The 20,015-nt window shown below is 40.9% G+C and overlaps 1 protein-coding gene across 2 annotated transcripts in view; it reads left to right on the top strand.

Annotated features, from left to right (window-relative positions):
• Nucleotides 1-2,145: 2,145 nt before the first annotated feature.
• The window catches only part of LOC126281471 (myrosinase 1-like), a 44,263-nt gene continuing 26,393 nt past the window's right edge, over nucleotides 2,146-20,015 (top strand). For both annotated transcript variants that reach the window (XM_049980465.1, XM_049980466.1), the window contains exons 1-5: nucleotides 2,146-2,314; nucleotides 8,573-8,706; nucleotides 11,483-11,617; nucleotides 14,835-14,957; nucleotides 17,261-17,444. In XM_049980465.1, the coding sequence (XP_049836422.1) occupies nucleotides 2,158-2,314; nucleotides 8,573-8,706; nucleotides 11,483-11,617; nucleotides 14,835-14,957; nucleotides 17,261-17,444 (733 nt within the window). In that variant the 5' untranslated portion in view covers nucleotides 2,146-2,157. The remainder of the gene's footprint in view (nucleotides 2,315-8,572; nucleotides 8,707-11,482; nucleotides 11,618-14,834; nucleotides 14,958-17,260; nucleotides 17,445-20,015) is intronic.

The following is a 20,015-nucleotide window of genomic DNA, read 5'->3' as shown; positions in this document are numbered from 1 at the left end:
GCCCTGCTGGTGGAAGCTCCAGTGCTGAAGAGAAACAACATCACGTAGAAGTGGGCTCATCGCCCAAGCTTAGATGCATACCTTTGCTGACCCATTGAGCCCTTCAGAATGATTAGGTCCCCCAGGCAATGCCACTAGCATTCCCACTTCCGAAGATTGTTGCCATGTGTTTGCTTTCAGGCGTTCCACGCTGATAGAGTATAAAACGTTATTCATCTGAAATGACCTCTCGTTTCATACTCATTCGACGTCCAGTTGGGTTACTGGTATGCTAGTTCTACACTTCCTCGCCAATGAACTGTAGTCAGCCTGGGTGCATGAACCAGGTGCATTCTGCAGTGACCCATACGCAGAAAATTAGCTGAACGGTTGTTAAGGAGACCCTGCTGACAGACTCTCAGTTCATCTGGTAACTTAGTCACTCAACATTTTCGCGTCTAATCGCCCGCACACATCTCCGCGGTCGTCTTTCACCCCTTTGTCCACCGCCGATTGCGCACCACTTATGTTAGTGCCATTCTACCCTGCATGGTATGCTTTAATCATAGCGGCAGGCAAATACTTTATACACGTAGCCATTTCGGAATTGCTTTCACCGCTGGCCCAAAAGCCAGTGTTAATGCCCTTTTGAGAGTCAAGTAAATCGCTCCGTTACCGTCTTAAGACAACGACTGCACTGTTTCCGCGTTTTCCCAACACTCTTTGTATACCATTCATTCCTTGCGCTGTCCCCTGTCGTCTATGAATGTTTATTGTAGTTTGACGTCGAGCATAGCCGGTTGTCACGTTAATGTGACTGTACCGTGTATTTCGTACTCAATGAAGAGCTGCTGATGTCCAATGAGTTTCTTCAGGGGCATAAACATCTGAGTGACGTCTGCCAGCATCAATCTGTCATGCGACTGCAGATATTATATCAAACGAGTATGCAACCCCATACAATGTCAAGTAAATATGTCGTAACGTGAACTGGAAACACTGCCTGAATTTCTCAGTGATTTAGCAGTGCAAAGTCTTCCCATCATGATAGTCATAAAGTGCTGTGAATTGAAATACAAGTGATTTTTCTCAAAGCTCTTTCAAGCAGTGACATTTAAACTGCACTAACTATAATTTCCGCTTGTTGGTTCGTTAAGTAGCAGAGATTGTCGAGTAGGGCTCTAACACAGATTGTGAAGTATGGCTGTGTCTTTTCCACCATTATGTGAGGAAATAGTTCTGTGCTCTGAAAGGAAAACTGAAAAATTTAATCATTTGAAAATGAAAAAAGCTGAAAGAGTCAATCAAATGCTTTGTAAAATTCTTTGTCTAAAGCTAAAAGATAACATAAATTAAAGGAATAATTGACTCGCCTTTGAATGATGCTCGACACCATGTATTCCCCGTTTTATTGGAAGAGGAATTATTATAAGGTCGCTGTCCCCAGTGGAGTTCATCAGAACAGGTAACACAAATATAGGAATGAAATTTCGGTTTAGGGACAAACTGTAGGTATATTTCAACATACAGCACACTTCTAATTTAGAAATTTTTCAAGGAAATTTCTATGGCTGAAAACCTCTATGCACATATTGCTTGCATGCAGTTCTTTCCTCGTATCTAACGTGATACAAACATGAGATTAATTTTTTCGTACGAAGTAGTGTTTATTGAAGAGTCATAGATATGACATCACAGAGCATCCACAGAGCTGTGAAGATATGTCACGTTTTACGTGCTATATAAAGTCCACTACCAAGAAATTACTACATTGCAGTAGCAAAATTACATGTGGTGTTAATGGTTCCGTCGGCCTTTCAAGATTAATTCGCGGCACATTGCATGCGTAAGTCTAGTATATGAGTTTGTTGTCATTTCGGTTGTAATTTCCAAGTAATCGCGACTGGGGGCTAAAACTGATAAAAATGTGAGCTGGTACCTGTGATGAAAACTGATGGTAACAGCGTATACTGGTCCGATAAGAAGTGCAGCAACATACACGGCCAGTCTGCAGCAAGTCACTCTAGTTACGATAACTAGAGAATGTTTCTCAATATGTTACACGTCCGGTATTAAATCAACAACAGCAATCAGGACATGCCCTTGGAAAGCGTTATCAGATAAATAATGCTTTATAAGCAAGTAATGTGCTGTGCTACTGGCACGGTAAGCAGCACTATGGCACCACTGTCGTACTTGGCACTGCTGAGCATTTCTTGCCTGTTAGCAGCCATCCACGGGAGTGAAAGCAGAGCGTTCAATGAGTTTCCAGAGGGTTTCCTGTTTGGAGCTGCCACTTCAGCCTACCAGGTAGAGGGCGCCTGGAACGAAGACGGTGAGTGGAACTTTTTGTGTTCATCAGCATTATCTTGGACTCCAAGAATATAGTAATAACTCTAATAATGCTGCAACGAAAAATTACAAAGGATAAACTGATTGTACATTTTGGGCACCCGTCACATGCATCTCTACTTCTATAAATGGTATTTATTTTCTGTTTTCTGTCCGTAAAAATAGGTTTGGAGGTTAGTGATCTGAGCCACTGTTGACACAGAAAGTTTTCAGTCAGAAGGCGAGCCAGTAGCGGTGCAGAGAGAGAGAGAGAGAGAGAGAGAGAGAGAGGCGCAAATTAGAATATTTTTGGAAAGGGGGTATCTAGTTTCGGCACTTGCCCTAATACCAAGGAAATCACCTGAAAGCAGTTAAAGCAAGCAGACTAACTGCGTATCCAGGAAACCGTATAATTGTTTGAGGGATATGTAGAGTACATTAATAATATCAAATGTTTCGGAAGAAGTAATAAAAAATCGAGGAGGTGGTCGTAAATAAGGTTGTATAGACGAATTAGAATAATACAGTGTATGTTACATGTGCTGAAATTTTTAGTAATAACAGAGTTACAACCGTTCGAAGGGAACACAAATAAATACTCTTAGGTCTCAAGCAAAGGAAGTGTATAATTTCAAAGTTAAGTCGCAAGAGTTCCACCTCCGACATCAAAACACTTACACATTTAATTTTTGGTCAAAAGGGTGTGTAGTTATCTCAGATAGTCTTGGCGTCGTTTTAATTATAAACCGAAAGACGAATTCGTCACTTGTGTTCTGGGACCTATATTCTCACATAAGTCGTCACATGGCAACTAGAATGAGCAGGAACACGGTCATGGTGGAACTACATACCCACTCTTATAGCCAAAGTAAACGCAGGAAGCTCATTTTCAAGAACGTCAAAATAACGACACGCTGTTCGACGACGCGGTAACACGACAGGCCTAAGCAAGAGCTGTTTATCATAGCACACCACTCTTGTATAGAAAAGAGTTGTTAAAACTGTGTCTTCGCAAAGAGTTGGGAGTTTTCAATGAAAACATGTATTACATGAGTCTTTTATTGGACAGTACCATCTGAAAGTGGCTTTATCAGTAAACGACTATTAACGGGACTACTCACGCGATTTGCAACCAGACAACGACAAAACTGTAATGGACTACCTCCATGTTCTTCTTGAAGGAGTTTAGTCCTGTGTACACCGTCAAGATAGACAACGTGCATACGAATTGTCCGTCTTATTCTTGCAAATGGAACACAGATACTTGTAGAAATTCTGGGTGTCTTTACTGAAATGTGACATTCTACCAACTGAACATTTTCATCTACTTCATTCAAAAACTATTCACTTTCTCGTTAGTTTGAGGGGAAATGCTCCTGTGTAACGCATTTCAGTGAAAATACGAGTCAACATCCGTTGAACTAGGTACTCGGCCGCCAGGAAATTGTCTATCGTGTTCCATGCAAGGAGCAACAGTGTTTCCATTACAAAACCAGTACAAAAAAAACCATATCTGCTTAACCAGAATTTGCAATCACATGAAGCATGCATAAATGACAGAGTAGAAATGGTCAAGAAAACACAATCACACAATGAGTTAAAAATTAAGTTGTGTAAACTGAAGCACAACTTTACAACTCGATCATCGAAACAAAACTGACAATCCATAGCTAAATCCACAGCTATTGGAATTTAAGTTAAAAGTTATTCATGCAAGAGCATATTATCGCACGGAAGTCTGACCCTCGAACTAACTCACAAATAAAGGATATCAATTCCTTTACCGCAATATTGAAAAGCATTTAAGACTACTTAAAGCGAACATATCATCAGGCGCCGCAAACATATCACTAGGCAGCATGACTCCGGATTCAATACGTCACGTAGTTGGCTCGTTTCCTTGCTCACGCATATCGATGATCGTTTTCACAAGGAACAGTTCCTTGTGATCGTAAGACAGCACAGGTCACTGCTGCTCACACATGGTTCTGGTTTGAGGATGCTAAATCCTGTGGTGAGAAAAATGCTGCCCAGAGTGTTTCTAAAAGAAAATTTATGCACGTGGTTTAGGGCAAAGGTTGTGCTTTCCATTTGGCTCCCCTCAGTTGGTGTACTGAGGTGGGCAATGAGTGGGACTACTGTGCTTGAGATATCCTTGGATACGGAGGGTTAAACTGACAATCAAGATGGCTACTACATCGTTAATTGCAGTGATAAAGAGGATAACACTCAACATCGAACCATGAGGGCCTCTTCTCTTGCTCGCTTGCCACTAGGATTGAACTGACCTGGAACAGTCAGAGGGCTAAAAATTTCTGCAGAAAAATTTGTAAGGAACCCCCAAAACTATTTGTATAATGTGAATAGAATGTGATGGCAGAAAATGTTATATATGCCTTTTGCAAATCACAGAAGATTATAATCAGTGTTGATGATGTACGAAAGCATTCTGCACTTCAATTCCAGATGCATTATGTGGTCTGCAGTGGACCGGAGAATCCAAAACCTATTTTGAAATAGGAATAGATGTTCTCCGACTGCCAGGCACCAACATTTATAGACTGACAGACGTTTTAAATAATTTTTGTAGCATATTCATTAAGCATTTTAATCCTTAATTAGTCAGAATTCATAACTATCTGCCTGGTTTCAGTACCGTAGTAATAAAACCCTACAATGACGGTGGGGAAATGCCTCTTCTTGCAAAATGCCTTTAAAATTCCCGAGATGGTGTATTATGATGTAATTATTAACGTGTTAAAGGAGTTGGTTATAGATTCTGTTGGGTCTACAGGACGTGTCTCTCTGCACTCTGTGAAAGTACTGCAGGTCTCCCATTCACTTAATGGAACGTTGTATGACTACAGGCGTTGCGTATTTAAAATAAATTGTTCTGGAACCGCTGGCATTTATGACTCAAGAAATTAGAATGGTAGTTGCTACATGAGGACTGTTTTGAAAAGAGTGTCGAGAAACGTTCACCCGGTACTGACGTGTCACTAGCAATATCGCCATTGGTAGAGGTTCTGACCAACGTCGGTATCCTAGAGCGTAATCTACGCCCAAACGTTATGGCGTTCCTGAAAAAATTGTCAAAAAGTATCAGCAAAGATTTAGAAAAGAATTACTCATATCAAACACAGCTTCATTCATTCACGCTGTTTTGCAAACAACAGAATTAGATGAATACGTAGAATAAGCCTTTCTAGATTCCCGTAAGACTACTAATCAACGTACGAGTGGACGCACGGGGTAGCCGTGCGGACTGGGGCGTCTTGAACGGTTCTCGCGGTTCCTCCCATCGGAGGTTCGAGTCCTCCCTCGTTCATGGGTGTGTGTGCTGCCCATATCGTAAGTTAGTTTCAGTTAGATTAAAGTTTTGGGTAAGCCTAAGGACCGATGACTTCAGCAGTTTGGTCCCATAGTCCGTACCACAAATTTACAAATTTTTCCAAAATACGAGCTTACAGAGTGTTCTTATGGATATGTGACTGGCAATGGAGGAACATACGATGCACTCAAGCGCTAGTGTTCTTTACAGAAATATAACGATTATTGGGTGACTTCCCCTCCCCCCCCCCCCCCCCCCCACAGGAAGGACAGCAGTATCTCTGTTCTGTTTACGTAGTAAATGTAGCCAGGAGTTTTTTTTCACCGCTAGGATTTCCGTTTCACTAGAAGATATTGAAGATGTTGCGGAACATTTTCAAGTGGATTATTAGCCATAAATTGGGTCATGCGTCCAATGAATGTCTTTGCTAGTATGTTTTACGTCTACGCAGTCTTTTCACACTCGTCACAGTACATTTTATCTGCAGGTAGAGGTTCATTCATACGGCTTGTCGTGACTAGCTGTTTATGTCAGTCATAGCTACCTAGCGACGTGAGCGACAATCACCGGTTGTTGCTGTCGGAGTCAATCTTCTGATCTCGCCTGGTTAGTTGCAGTGTACCACCACGTCAGAGTCGATGCCGTGAATTCCTGCAAATGACACAAAATTTATAAAGCTGCCATTACTGAAGAAGAATAGTTGCAACTCGTTAATAGATGTTGCTTCTCTTTATGACAATGCGTCTGCCTGTATAAAGTTCATCTCTGTCTGAGTGCGAACAGATTAACAGTCCCAACGGCTCTGTGAGACTCTACACTGAACCTCCGTAACGGCTTTTTGCTTACTCAGGTATCGTGATAGAATACTTTGGCATGATGCTCGTAATTTGAGCCGTGAAAGAACTAAGGAACGTAATCAAGTCTTGAAGATGGCGTACTTTCTAGAATAAGTTTCTTGGCAAAGATTACGGACGAGCAATTCGCGCTTGATCACAGCATAAGAAAAAATTTGCTTATATTCAACAAACAACCACATTAAATTAAAACATCAGACTGTTCCAATCTTACGTTTACTCACTTTCACTTAAACTAAATTATTTGCCATTTACATCATAGTTAATCTTGTAACTTCATTTTCTGTGGTAGTCTTCTGTTAACAGCCGCTAGCTGCGATGTGCTACTCTTTCTGGTCACCTTTACTCCTAGTCACCAACAGATTGGTCACATAGACGGTGGTTCGAAGTCTTTGTATCTAAAGTCTAAGACTCATCAGTCACGAGGAACAACAATTGTTGGTCAAAAAATGTTTGTTGATGTTCCCCGTCGAAGCTGGGGGTCGGGTTACTATTGACTATCCATCAGAGAGGCGTAAGGCGTTGACATTCTGCGGTGTGCATATAGCTATTCGAGTGCAATGGCAAAGTGATTTTTAACAAGAAAATCATAAGAATCAGTAACTTCAATTTTGCTTGGCTTACGTACGGGGAGCAGATCGCTGGATTGTAGGCAACAAAGAATGCATACACGCGCTGCAGAGTGTCTATGCTCTGCCGCCTCGAAGGAGGATAAACTATTATAGTGTCAGTGGACATTTTGCCTTTAACAAATGATATTCCCCAATCACCCATCTGACTCTGAGGCGAAGACTTTGAAATAACCTGTATATATATCAGCACAGAATCCTTAATTGTATCATAAAAAAGTATTTCGTTGAATAGTTGGGTGAGGGAGGTTACCTATGGTGTTAAATGTGGAAGAAAGTGAACCCTCTAGACATTCTGTCATTTTAATGTTAATTCAAAAGCGATAGCATCTGAAATTAGAAGAATTGTTTTTACTCCGTTTGTGGAGAATATGATGAAGAAGATGGGGTATCTCCTCAGGTTTAAAAGCATTTACTTTGGGCTATACAATTGTTGAAACTCGTACAATCGATGAAAAACATTGCTGTCCAATACTGTTTGACAGCATCACATGCCCTGGTGACATCAAACTACAGCAAATTTTAAATAACACTTCCAATCGGAAAATTCAACGATGTCGGAAGCCAAGTGTATAATAACCGCCAGTGGCTTTTTCTGCTTTAGACATAACATGTTTACATACGCTGATAGTGATATCGTTATTCCTGACACTATAGTTACGGTGGCGGCACGTAAGGAACACCAAAGGAGAAAGTACAATTTAGAACTCTTAGATCGAGATTACTTATTTTGTTTTACGGTGGGTTTCTATGTACGTGGTCATGTGTTTCCCAAAAAAGAAATGTATCCTGGGAAGTAATCGGCTGCATGTTATTAGTTTTGGAAGAGAGTCCTATCTGACAACATAAAGTTAAAATTAAAAAAAAATGCTAGCGAATAGTGTTGTGTTTCTACAAATTTCGAATAATAGATCATTGTGTCCTTCATTTTACTTACGAGACATTGCATCTATAAACAAAATAAAACGCACTGATAATTGAACCCGCAGATATCATACAGTTTTTCTCCAGACAAAGATCAATCGGTAGAAGAGCTTAAAGGTGTGGTAGGGTTTCAGTCATATACTGTCGTATGCGTTTTTATAACGTGAGTGTCTTTTTTTTCTGAAACACCTCTACATACAACATATAATACGAGTAAAAACAAACAGACAAGAGCACTCGCATCCTATCGTGACAACACATCATGTGCTTCGGTAACACAATGAGAAATGCTCAAGATTTTCCATCAGCAATGCCTCTTATCTAAGAATTTCAGATATGTACTTGATGGAATTATATCCGAAAACAGCTTAATCGCAATAATTTTCTTCCGCTGTCATGAAACGCTGGAAAATTGAACACTTTCTAAAAACACTCAGCATCTTTACCGTTTTTTCTTAAGTCAAATGGAAGAGTCCACATATAAAGCCAACCTCTGTGTAGTAAGACTTGATATATCTTTACAGGCAAAGGAGAGAGCATCTGGGACCACATGCTGCACGAACATCCAGAGTACGGCCACAGAGGGGAGAACGGAGACGTAACCTGCGATTCGTACCACCATTATGCTGAGGACGTACAGGCGCTCAAGGATTTGGGGGTGAGTGCAAAAAATTTAAGTCTATCGTCCAAAATTTAATTTCACTGCTGTTTGACATCTAGGGCAGCAACTGAAAGCTACAGTCCGACTACATAGGTGTATGTGTGTAACTGCCATACGGAGAATCGGCTTGCAATCCCTTTAATGCAAGGGCCTTGGTGAGTGTACTGGCATAGGGTGGTGCGACAATGACAACGACAGACAACGCGGTATGTTGATTCGATGTCCATTCATACCACTTCCTAATGACACCATTTGCGAAGAGTGACACCTCAAACCGACAGCACTGAATGGTTGGGCAGGGACGGAATTGTAGCTGAGATCAGAGGTACAGAGGCTCTTCCTCATTGTTATACCAGACGATGGTATAGCGAAATTCACCCTTTATCTGTTAGACTAAGACAAAGTCAACGAACTTACACTTACCAGTTTGTTGTCAACAGGAGTAACAACACTGATGATCCAGTTTCCGAAACTCATACTATTCCTCAATATCACTGGTAGAAACGCTAATCACACAGCAGAGCAACCAAACTACCTCCTCATCCGTATTCATTAACTCAAGCACGTGAGATGGCGTTCAGCTAAGAATGGAAGTTTGAAGTCCCCCTCGTAGTAGCCATTTCCATCAACATTAATTAGCCTGCCATAGAAGGAGAAGAGATGGCCTATCAGACAGGAAGCGAAAAGGATCAAATTGAATTCCCAACCTCTCTGCAATTCCTCATATTTTCGATATAAATGTTCTGTCTATCGGATGGAGACATAGGTGCGGCATCTGCGTTGGAGCTCTTTCGTGTGTCATCCTCTCCGCGTTGTCATGGTTAGCTACATAAATACCCCACAAAACACAATTTCATTAAACTCATCTTGTCGCAAGACGGCTCTAGCCAGCCTCGCCATTTACTGAGATGCGTAGATATGCTTTCGTACAAGGCTATTAACAATGGCAGAGACCTCCAAGTAAGTAATTAAAAATCGTCTCTGTGGAATTTAGAATCTTGTTCTATTCTTTACTACTAATACTGCTGAACAACCTTTTATTTACTATTGATTTTATTTCGAAGTGTGTATATCACCATACGCAAATTTTTCCAAAGAAAAATATAGAGAGAAAGGAATAAAAAGCAGAGTCCATATGTACTGGAGAGCAGTAGCTCAGAATCCATTTCTGCTACGACCATAGTAACAGGCCTTACCTATTTCCTTAAAATAATGACAACCGTTAAAATCCTCTACAAATTTATTATTCAAGAAGTGGCAGTGAACGAAAATATGACTCCACTATCGTCTGTTGTTGGGAGCGTAGAACAGAGAATCTCATTTTTTGCAGTCGGTGTCCGTGCAGGTAGACCTTGGTCGCTACTCGTCACAGCTGTTGGTACAGTGATGAGCAATCAGTCCTAGTTCATGGATCTCTGGCACACGGCCGCCTCATCCGCCTTCCCAGACTTCAGAGGTTGCAGTTGGATGTGAGATAATAGTCAGTCCATGACAGTAGTTGCCTTGGGTCATTAAGCAGTTTCACTGTACATTTTCCAGGGCAGAATTTTGCAACGTCGCCCATGGTTAAGCCCCACCATTTGACACAGTGGGTGCAATTACATCATGCATATGCAGTGAGGCAGCCTTTCACATTCAGAAAACTGGCCACAGAATTGTCATGTGGTAATTATGCACCGAATCTCCCCCCTCCCCGTCCTTTCCTTATGTTACCAAAATCTTTCTGCTACCAAGCTGTAATACAGGAAGTAATGCCCGTTCCTTTTGATTAAATACCAGTAGTATTTTATTTTGTGTGCTAACTTTTTGGCATGTGTTAATGTCAGTCTCTTTTGAAAATACGTTCAGTACATTTAAGAGCGCTGCTCTCAACTATATTAATTAAATTTATTTAAATTTATGGAAACTAATTACAATGATTTTCGATGTTGGAACCTCTGGTCACCTCCCCAGTCCTGTAAATAGTTGAATTTGGTCCCCTTATAAGTAGGTTTTAAATCGATGATAGAGATTACGCGGAGGAATTTCGCATAGAACAGACAGTTTTTACAGTTTCTAACACACAATCCAACAAAATACGACCTTTTTAATTTCACAGAATGGACATATAATTAGTAGAACTGAACAGCTGAAATTTCTAGGTGTTCAGACAGATACTAAACTGTCGTTGAAAACCTACGTTCAGAATTTTTTTCAAACACATAATACTGCCATTTTTACTCTTCGAACGTTATCTGAAGTGAGTGATCGCCCGACACGAATATTAGTCTACTTTGCTTATTTTCGTTCGCTTATTGCGTATGGTATTATATCTTGAGGTAACTCATCTCTTCCTAAAAGGATATTTTTGGCTCAGAAACGGGTGTTTTGGGTAATAAGTGGTGTAACCTCTTATCCAATCCTGAGTATTCTGACATTGACCCTTGCGTCAAAATTAATGCCTATTGTTTTGGGAATCCTTAGACTCAAAATTATCCAAACGATAGAGGATCTTAAACTAATTATTTTGACATAAGGAGCCAGTGATCGCATAACAGATCGTTCAGATCGTATGAGGTGGCCTTGAATGAAGAGTGGGAGAAATCGTATTCTTACGAAGCGCTTAGGTTTCATAGAAAAACGCGCTTGCTGCTTCCATGTTGTTGGAATTATCTTGATAGTATCTGTTCTGAAGTTTGCTGTACTCTACATATTCTTCCATAGATTCGTTACGCTGAATGCTACCACCTTGGCAGTTGGCAAAAACGCTAGTATAAGACTATATTTGTTCCAGGCTAAAGTATACCGTTTCTCCATCTCTTGGTCGCGTATACTGCCTAACGGGGACATAGACGTGATCAACCAGGCGGGGATTGACTACTACAACAACCTCATCAACCTGCTACTGGAGAATGACATTCAACCGTTGGTACGTACACAAGAGAACCTGTTCGATGGAACGTGTTATCACAGAAACAACACGTTTTTATAGGTGTGTTGGTTTACTCTTTAAATGGTAAGAAACAAATTACCATTACACTCTTTTGATTAGCATCTATCCGCGCATATACCGATTAAAAATCGTATTAGTCAGATTATTTATTAATTTTTTTTAGATATTGTTGTCTTTTCGTCTTTTACGCCCATCTTTGCTTACGAAAATTTTCTTCATATTCCCCTAGGTTTTGATTACATTTTTCGAGATTTTCTCTTTGAAAGTGACGTATAGTTGCTTTTATAGGTTTGATCCGGATTTTAATGCATCCTGCGTCGCGAGGGTGAGCTAGTAGAAAATATATTTTACCAGTTTCATCCATTTCACATAAAAATTACATTATGATGAGGTATGAACAATTTAATAATAAGTCCACCATCAGTAATCGGAAGCAGGAAGATGAATGTCAATATAACCGATCTCTAATATGAAAACAAACTGGGAGAGTATTGAGCATACAGTAGTTGCTATCTCCGAAAGTACCTAGTAGTTCTGTGGTCTCAGCAATAAACGGTACTTTCTACGTTAGAGAATACATTCGTAAGAAATAAATGAAATAAAAATGAAATAAATGAATATAGCCTTGTCTCCATTCACCAGAAAATTATCAGATGACACTATATGTTTCCTTATTGGACAGCAAAACGAAGTAGTTGAAACTGCTCCTCTTTCTAGTCGTTCACCTCAGTTTATAATAAATCATGGCCTGTTTCCGCCGGTGATGCTCAACTGCAGATCACTGCATTCAGTTATTATAAATATCGCAATCACTTAGCCGAACTGGCCGTAATTTACTGTGGAAATGTCAAAAATACAATGTTAATCTTTTAACAAAACGTGTTCTCGGTTCTCTGTTGCATTTGTCAAGACTTTTTCCACGTGCCAAATCGTGCACCAAGTGTTTTAAACATTAACTGCTAGATCGCACATCGTCATTGAGTCTGACAGTGCTTCCGTTCCGTATACCGAGTGCCACTTTTCATGGTGTCCTCTATGTAGACTTGATTGGTTTGTAAAGATAAGATACAAGTATATGGTGACTGGGCACACCTTTTCAGAGACAGAGGTGTTGCAATTTTGAAGAAACAAAGGAAGGTAATCAAGACCTCTGTTCCACACTATTCAGACTGAATTGTTGTTGTGTCTGCTAATGCTATGGGTCCATTCCATGGAATAGAATTATTTTCTTTAATTTTAAATATGCTGCTGCAACATTGTGGTCAATGTAGATGTGTAAGAGCTCCAAGCACAGCATGATCAAACTGTCTCGTACTCATCCACCTCAAACAGCAGCTTAATAATACTTACTTTGAAACAGAAGATGGGAAAATGATAATGTATTCAAAAGAGCAAAGGCCATGGCTAAAGTATGCCATCCCGTAATTCATCAGAAAGATGTCTGAAAGAGTGCCGGTCAGTAGCAACAGAAAGACGTTGTCATTTCATCCTCCACAGCACAAGGGGCTCTACAGTCATCTTTGGAAAATCTAAATTTCGATTAATAAGAAACGGAAGTCATTGCAGAGGGACTTTTTACTTGAATGTAGTTTACTTATTCTCCCGTAAAAATTTTAAAATATATTAGTAATCATTTTCGTTTACTGCAGTTGTGCTAGGTAAAGCAATAATGCTTTTCTGTACTTGTATTGTCAGTAATGAAACGTAATGCCTCAGTTTTAGTGGCACTTGAAACAAAATGTCTGTTATTGGCGCCTACAACCAATTAATTCCTGATACAGCCCTCAGAACATTCCCACTAAGTTATTTATAATCCAAGCTGTCTCTTTATTGTTTTGCAGTGATGAGATCTGCAATATAATGTTGTGGTACCAGAAGGCATTTCCAATTTTTTGGATGCAAATAGCTATTAAAAATTGTTACCATAAAACAAAAGAAAGGAAAGAAGAGATACATTGTTTTCTGTTACTCTTTATTAATGTGAGGCTAGGCACTTAGAAAGTTTGACATTTCTACTCTTCCATACTGTCTTATAGTCCGCAGTTCACGGTCTCGCCATAGCGTTCTCGCTTCCCGACCATGGGGTCACGGGTTCGATTCCAGGCGGCGTCAGGGATTTTCACCTGTCTCGAGATGACTGGCTGTGGTTGTGTCGCCTTCATCATCATCATTCATCCCCATTACGGTAGGAGGAAGGCAATCGCGGAAGACCTTCACTAGGACCTTGCCTAGCACGGCGGTACGGGTCTCCCGCATTGTCTCCTACGCTCTTACGGAGTATGGGACTTCATCATCAGCATCATATTGTCTTAAGGCTGCTGAGGCTAGACAAAGGATAATGTTCACTGTAATCCGCTGCAAATGGAACAACGTCAATAAAGGACAACTTACAGGAACATACGAATGTTACAAAGAATCCTACATTAGACGAGAAGTTTACTTGTCCATCATTATATACCAACTTGCCACACATGCATCGCATTCCAAATGAAATTTACTATACACACCTTGCTTAGTCTTCTCGTTTTATACTTTCACATTTCTCGTCACTGCTTAGATTTTACATTTCCAGGACTTTCTTTGTACTCATCATCGACAAAGGTAACGTATGAGTTAAGATACTAGAAAACAATTTGAACTAACAGTAGTGAAATCACCGTCAGTCCATCAACATTTCGGTTTTCTATTAATTCCTTAAGCAATTCAAAGTGAATGTTGGGATCAGCCCTTTGATAAGGACGCGGCAAATTTCGCTCCCTCGCTTCCTCAGTTCGAACCTGTGATCCATCTGGAAGGCCTGATTACCTCCTGGTCTGTGACAAGTTAAGCCTGAATCTTCCGTTGTCCGTACACTGTGTGTTTTCCTCGGGATCAGTGGAACTGGATTTTTGTATCAAGCCATTTTTCGGATTTCTTCTTTATTTATTTCCTGTCAAGCAGCCTTTTGTGTATTGAATGTTAGTTACTTTCTCTAAGAACGTAGTAAATAACCTTACACGACTGTAGTACATTTATTTTGGGTTGCACAGTGGAATTTTCGACGTACTACAGTTGGTTGCTGCGCCAAAAAAGGATTTATTCATGCCTTTTTAGTGTAGTCAGTATATTTCAGAAAGTTTGTAGAACCAATAGAAGATGAAACTCCAGCGATACCTTAGCCACTATGTGCGTCACTCCACTCTCTCCTTTCCAGGTGACGATGTACCACTGGGACCTACCGCAAGCCCTGCAGTACATAGGGGGCTGGCCCAACCCCATCCTAGCGGACTACTTCCTCGAGTACGCCAGGGTGCTCTTTGACAACTTCGGTGACAGGGTGAGTGCATTTCTGTTCAAAACGTTTCTCCTCTTCTTGGCTTCGGTCAGCCTAAGATCCAATAATAAGTTTCGTCGTAGCGATACTGTAGCCAGCAAAAATCGCGTTCCATTAAATATGGCTGAGATTATCTTCATACTGTCTCTACGTCATCGTCCTACGAAAAACGTTGTAAGGCATGCACTGATGGGAAATTCGTAGGGCTTTCGAGAGGTGAAACAACGAATTTAGTGTTATAAGTTACTGTTTTTGTTATCGGGGTACTGAATGTCAGATCTTTAATAGTATAGTTAAAAATTGACTTAGAGTAACCTACGATGTGGAAGCGGGTTGCAAAACCGACTGTCAAATAAATCTTAAGAACTAAGGCGCAGTTAAAAGAAGCATTTGCAAATTCAGGTGAGGGGACGAAGAAACTTTCTGATGTGAATAGGTTGTGATCGTCACTGATTTGACAGCGCAGCGAAGTAAGAAGTGAACAGCTGCCGTCATTTTTGCTGTCAGAGAAAGATGACTTCGAATTATTGAACTTACTATAGGTGCATCGACTGCAGAGTATCCGCATTTCATTCTGAACTAAATTATATAAACAAAGAGGAATCCTACCTTAGAAAAAATGGTTCAAATGGATCTTAGCACTATGGGACTTAACGAATAAGGTCATCAGTCCCCTAGAACTACTTAAACCTAACTAACCTAAGGACTTCACACACATCCCTGCCCGAGGCAGGGTTCGAACCTGCGACCGTAGCTGTACGCGGTTCCAGACTGTAGCGCCTAGAACCGCTCGGCCACCCTAGCTGGCGCTACCTTAGAGACTCATATCACATTTACTTAGTAAAAAATTTTAGGTGGATTCATAAGAAGGTGGGTACACAGTGAATCCACGATCTGCGTAGAAAAGTGAAGGTGAAAGTGATATTCTATTCTCAGTTATTACAATGATTAAAAAGAACGAACGTCTCAAACAGGTTTGTAGCCTTCCTCCAAAACTAACTTTTTCAAGTAACTAATGTGTAAGCTAAAACTTGATATTAAATTAATATACCAACTATCTGTTATTAGTTGCTTATGAAAACAGTATTTACAGAAATAAATATGAAGTTCAAATCCAGCTACTGTTATTACTCAAAACGAGAATATAAAGAGGGACAAAAAAAATGACACTGTCTGTACATCATCGCCTTCGAATCAATTCCACAAGCAAGAACTCCAGTCTTGAGGTAATTTTCAAGAGACTAAACAACGAAGGTGGTGTTTTAAGTTGGTTTTATATAATTCGAATATTAAATGTTAGAGCTTTGATATCAGACTAAAACAGAGACGTAGAGGTTGCTTATCAAAGCTATATTTATGTAAGTGAAGATGAATCCTATATCCAGCTACAATTACTAAATACAAGAATGTTGTACTGGACAGAAATCTAATATTTCGAAAAAATCTACATTCTCGTATGAAATAAATTTCGTAAGTTTCTGTTCTCGAGAATAAAGATGATGAGGGAATTTGAGTTACACTTAATGCATTTTTAACTTTGAACGGCAAATGTATGTTATCATTGGTAGTTTTTGTATCAGATAGCCGCCAATGGAGATCAGCGCTAACATTCAGAAGAAGATGTCAAACAATTGTTATAAAGTCCATGGCAAGTCAAACCTTGTACTATACGTGCAAAACTTGGCAACCGCGCTCACGACCCGGACTCAGAACCGTGTTTTGGATAGTAAATCTTACCTAAAAAAAAAGAATTAGTGCAAATGTTACTGTTTCATTCAAGATGTTCGGAAATAATTTCACATGCTGAATATATATAACTCCTTTATTTCATTGGAGCACACCCAGTTTTGACGAATTTGCCAAGAATCAACATCGTCTCAATTAATTTTACCACAGTGAAGCAAGGGAATGTTATGTGCGGTATTTTTCCCAGAATGTCCAGGATCTTAGGAACTGCTGTCATGGAACATTCATACCAGTCTTTGAAAAAAGTGTACATGATTTCTAAAATCAACTTCGTCACTAATCTGTTTTCCCACATCTTGGATGTACGCGCACACGTAATTCGACAGAAATATTGAGGTTTATGGAACATGGGGTGGTTGGGGATGGAGAATAACGGTATAGGTTCGGCGAATTCCTACCTATACTAAACTGTGCTGAGAAGGAAGGAAATTTTTCATACCTCCCCTTTTTAACTAACCAAAGATACTAGACGATGTTTCTGTTCAATGTCTATTTCCTACCCACGAACATATACAGTCATCGACATCTACCTGTATTGTGGTGCTCTTTTTCTGTCACAGGTGAAGATGTGGCTGACATTCAACGAGCCTTACGAGTTTACGAAAGGCTACGCCACCACCGGCGGCCACGCTCCGTCGCAGGAAGCTCCTGGCATTGGCGACTACCTGGCAGCACACACCGTCATCAGAGCCCACGCAAAAGTCTACCGCCTCTACGACGAGCAGTACCGCTCCACGCAGAACGGTGAGTTCGCACTTTCTTTCTCAACTGTTCCCCAAAGAAATCACCTGTTCTCAAATCCATGTGCAAAATTCCATTCACAGTAAGCAAGTTTTAACGTCATTTACTTTGGAACAAGATGCGGACTTCAGTGACCATTGCTTCAATAACCACCTGCACTATATGATCAAAAGTATTCAAACACACACTAATGGACATTAATGTGGGCTGTGTCCTCCCTTCGCCTTTATGATGGCTTTAACTCTGCCTGGGATGCGTCCAATTAGATGTCTGAATGTCTGGCAGCCCATTCTTTCTCAAGAGCCGAAATCAGAGAAGGTAATGGACGCTGGTGTCTGGGGCGATGTCGACGTTTGACGCATACCGTAGGTGTTTTTTTGGGTTGAGGTGGGGATTCTGGTCAGAACAGTCCACAAACTGTTGTTGGAAAGAAGCCGCTTTATGGCAGGGAGCATTCTCAATCTGATAGAACCACTCATCGTCTCCGAGCCGCTTCAATAACAGGTGATCATGTGACTCTGCAGTTAGTGTCTTCTTAAGCGTAATAAGGGAGCTCCACACTAACCAGGAGAAACACCTCCTCTGTACTTCACTGCACCGCTACATGTGATGGCTGGTAAGGTCATCACCAAACCCCGACTCTACCAGCGGTTTGCAACAGGGTAGAGCGTGTGTAATCACACGAAGTCACTCGTTTCCCATCATTCAGTGCCAGGTGGTGTCACTCTACAGCACCCAGCAGCAGTGTCCTAACCAGCAGGAGACCAACGTGCCTTCCACCACCGACACACCTAGCGAAGATTCCTTTGGGGGCAGGCTGATATGAAATTACAATATATGCCCTTACATCTCATCCCACTACCGTATTTTTCTGTGTACTGTGCAGGATGCCATTTTATTTCACCACGTTTTTACCATTCTACACATCAAAACACGTCACTGGTCTAAGATGAAACTGTATATCTTGTAATTTTATACTAACTTGCATCTGATATTTCGATTTTTTTTAAAAAAATTCAGATATTTGCATTTTCAAGTATCTAGCATTTTATTCAGTAATGGAGTAAGAGCCCAAATCTAGAATAAACACAGGGAATATACAGATATATACACTCAAGTGTCAGTGTATTCCTTCAAGAAATTCCTGAAATGAACTAACAAGCCCATGATCGCGGTCTGAACCCAACACAACACCTTTGGGATGAGTTAGAACTTAGAACTTGCTCAAGATGCATGACTGCCTTCTCAGAATTCCGCTGTTGATGAAGAATGGACTGCCAGACATGCTGGCACCTCAAATTATATGTCCTAAACAGATTTAAAACCGTCATAATGGCGAAGCGTTGACCCACCCTAGATTAACGTTCATTAATATGTGTTCTGGAATTATTGATCAGTTAGAGTGCTTTAATATATTTATTCACACAGTCATCAGAATTTATGGACTGATGAAAAACTTCGTCTTCATTATCCCGGTAGTATTCATTGCGCGCCACATTCCTGCTCTGACATTATGCAGACGCTAGTGCTACAACCAACAAGTGTTTTCAGAACTCCACCTTCTGATGTTCTGCAAGTTCAGTTAGCCCAACAAGGGCAGAAATGCTTTATTAGAAAGATTTGCAGATTTGAGGATCAAGCTCTCCGTCATCCACAGATTAATATTACTAGTTATAGTACTTAAGACTAGCAACATTTTCAATTTATCAGAGGGCGCTATACTGCTATTTTTTTTACGATGAAGTGACATAAGACTTGGTATGGAGACGTGCCTGTATACAGATGGCAACAGTATCCCTTACATAAGGTACAAAAGTGCAGTGCGTGCCGCACGGGACTAGCCGAGCGGGTTTGGGGCGCTGCAGTAATGGACTGTCCGGCTGGTCCCGGCGGAGGTTCGAGTCCGCCCTCGGGCATGGATGTGTGTGTTTGTCCTTATGATAATTTAGGTAAAGTAGTGTGTAAACTTAGGGACTGATGACCTTAGCAGTTAAGTCGCATAAGATTTCACACATATCAGAACATTTTTTGCAGCGCAATGGTCAAGATGTCATTTGTACTCACGCAATTCATGTGAAATGTAGTCTTCACGACCGAGAGTAGCGTGGAATTGTCAGTGCTAATAGACAGGCAACACTGCGTAGAATAACCGCAGAAATCAATGTGTAACGTAAGACGAACATATCCGTTAGGACGGTGCCGCAGAAACAGACGTTAATGGGCTATGCCAGCAGGCGAACAACGCGAGTGCCTATGCTAACAGCACGAGATCGTCTGCAGCGCCTCACCTGCGCTTGTGTCCGTATAGATGGGACCCTAGACGACTGGAAAACCATGGCCTGGTCCCATGAGTCCCGATTTCATTTGGTAAGAACCGGTTTCGGTTCTGGCGCAGACCCCACGAAGCCATGGACCTAACTTGTCAACAATGCACTGTGCCAGTTGGTGGTGGCTCCATAATGGTGTGGGCTGTGCTTACAAGGGAAAGACTGGGTCCTGTGTTCCAACTGAACCGATCTTTGACTGCAGATATTGATCTTCGGCTACCTGAAGGCCATTTGCCGCTATTCCTGG

Source organism: Schistocerca gregaria, chromosome 7, assembly GCF_023897955.1.
Source record: "Schistocerca gregaria isolate iqSchGreg1 chromosome 7, iqSchGreg1.2, whole genome shotgun sequence".
NCBI lineage: Eukaryota > Metazoa > Arthropoda > Insecta > Orthoptera > Acrididae > Schistocerca > Schistocerca gregaria.
This window is presented reverse-complemented; position numbering and strand designations above follow the sequence as displayed.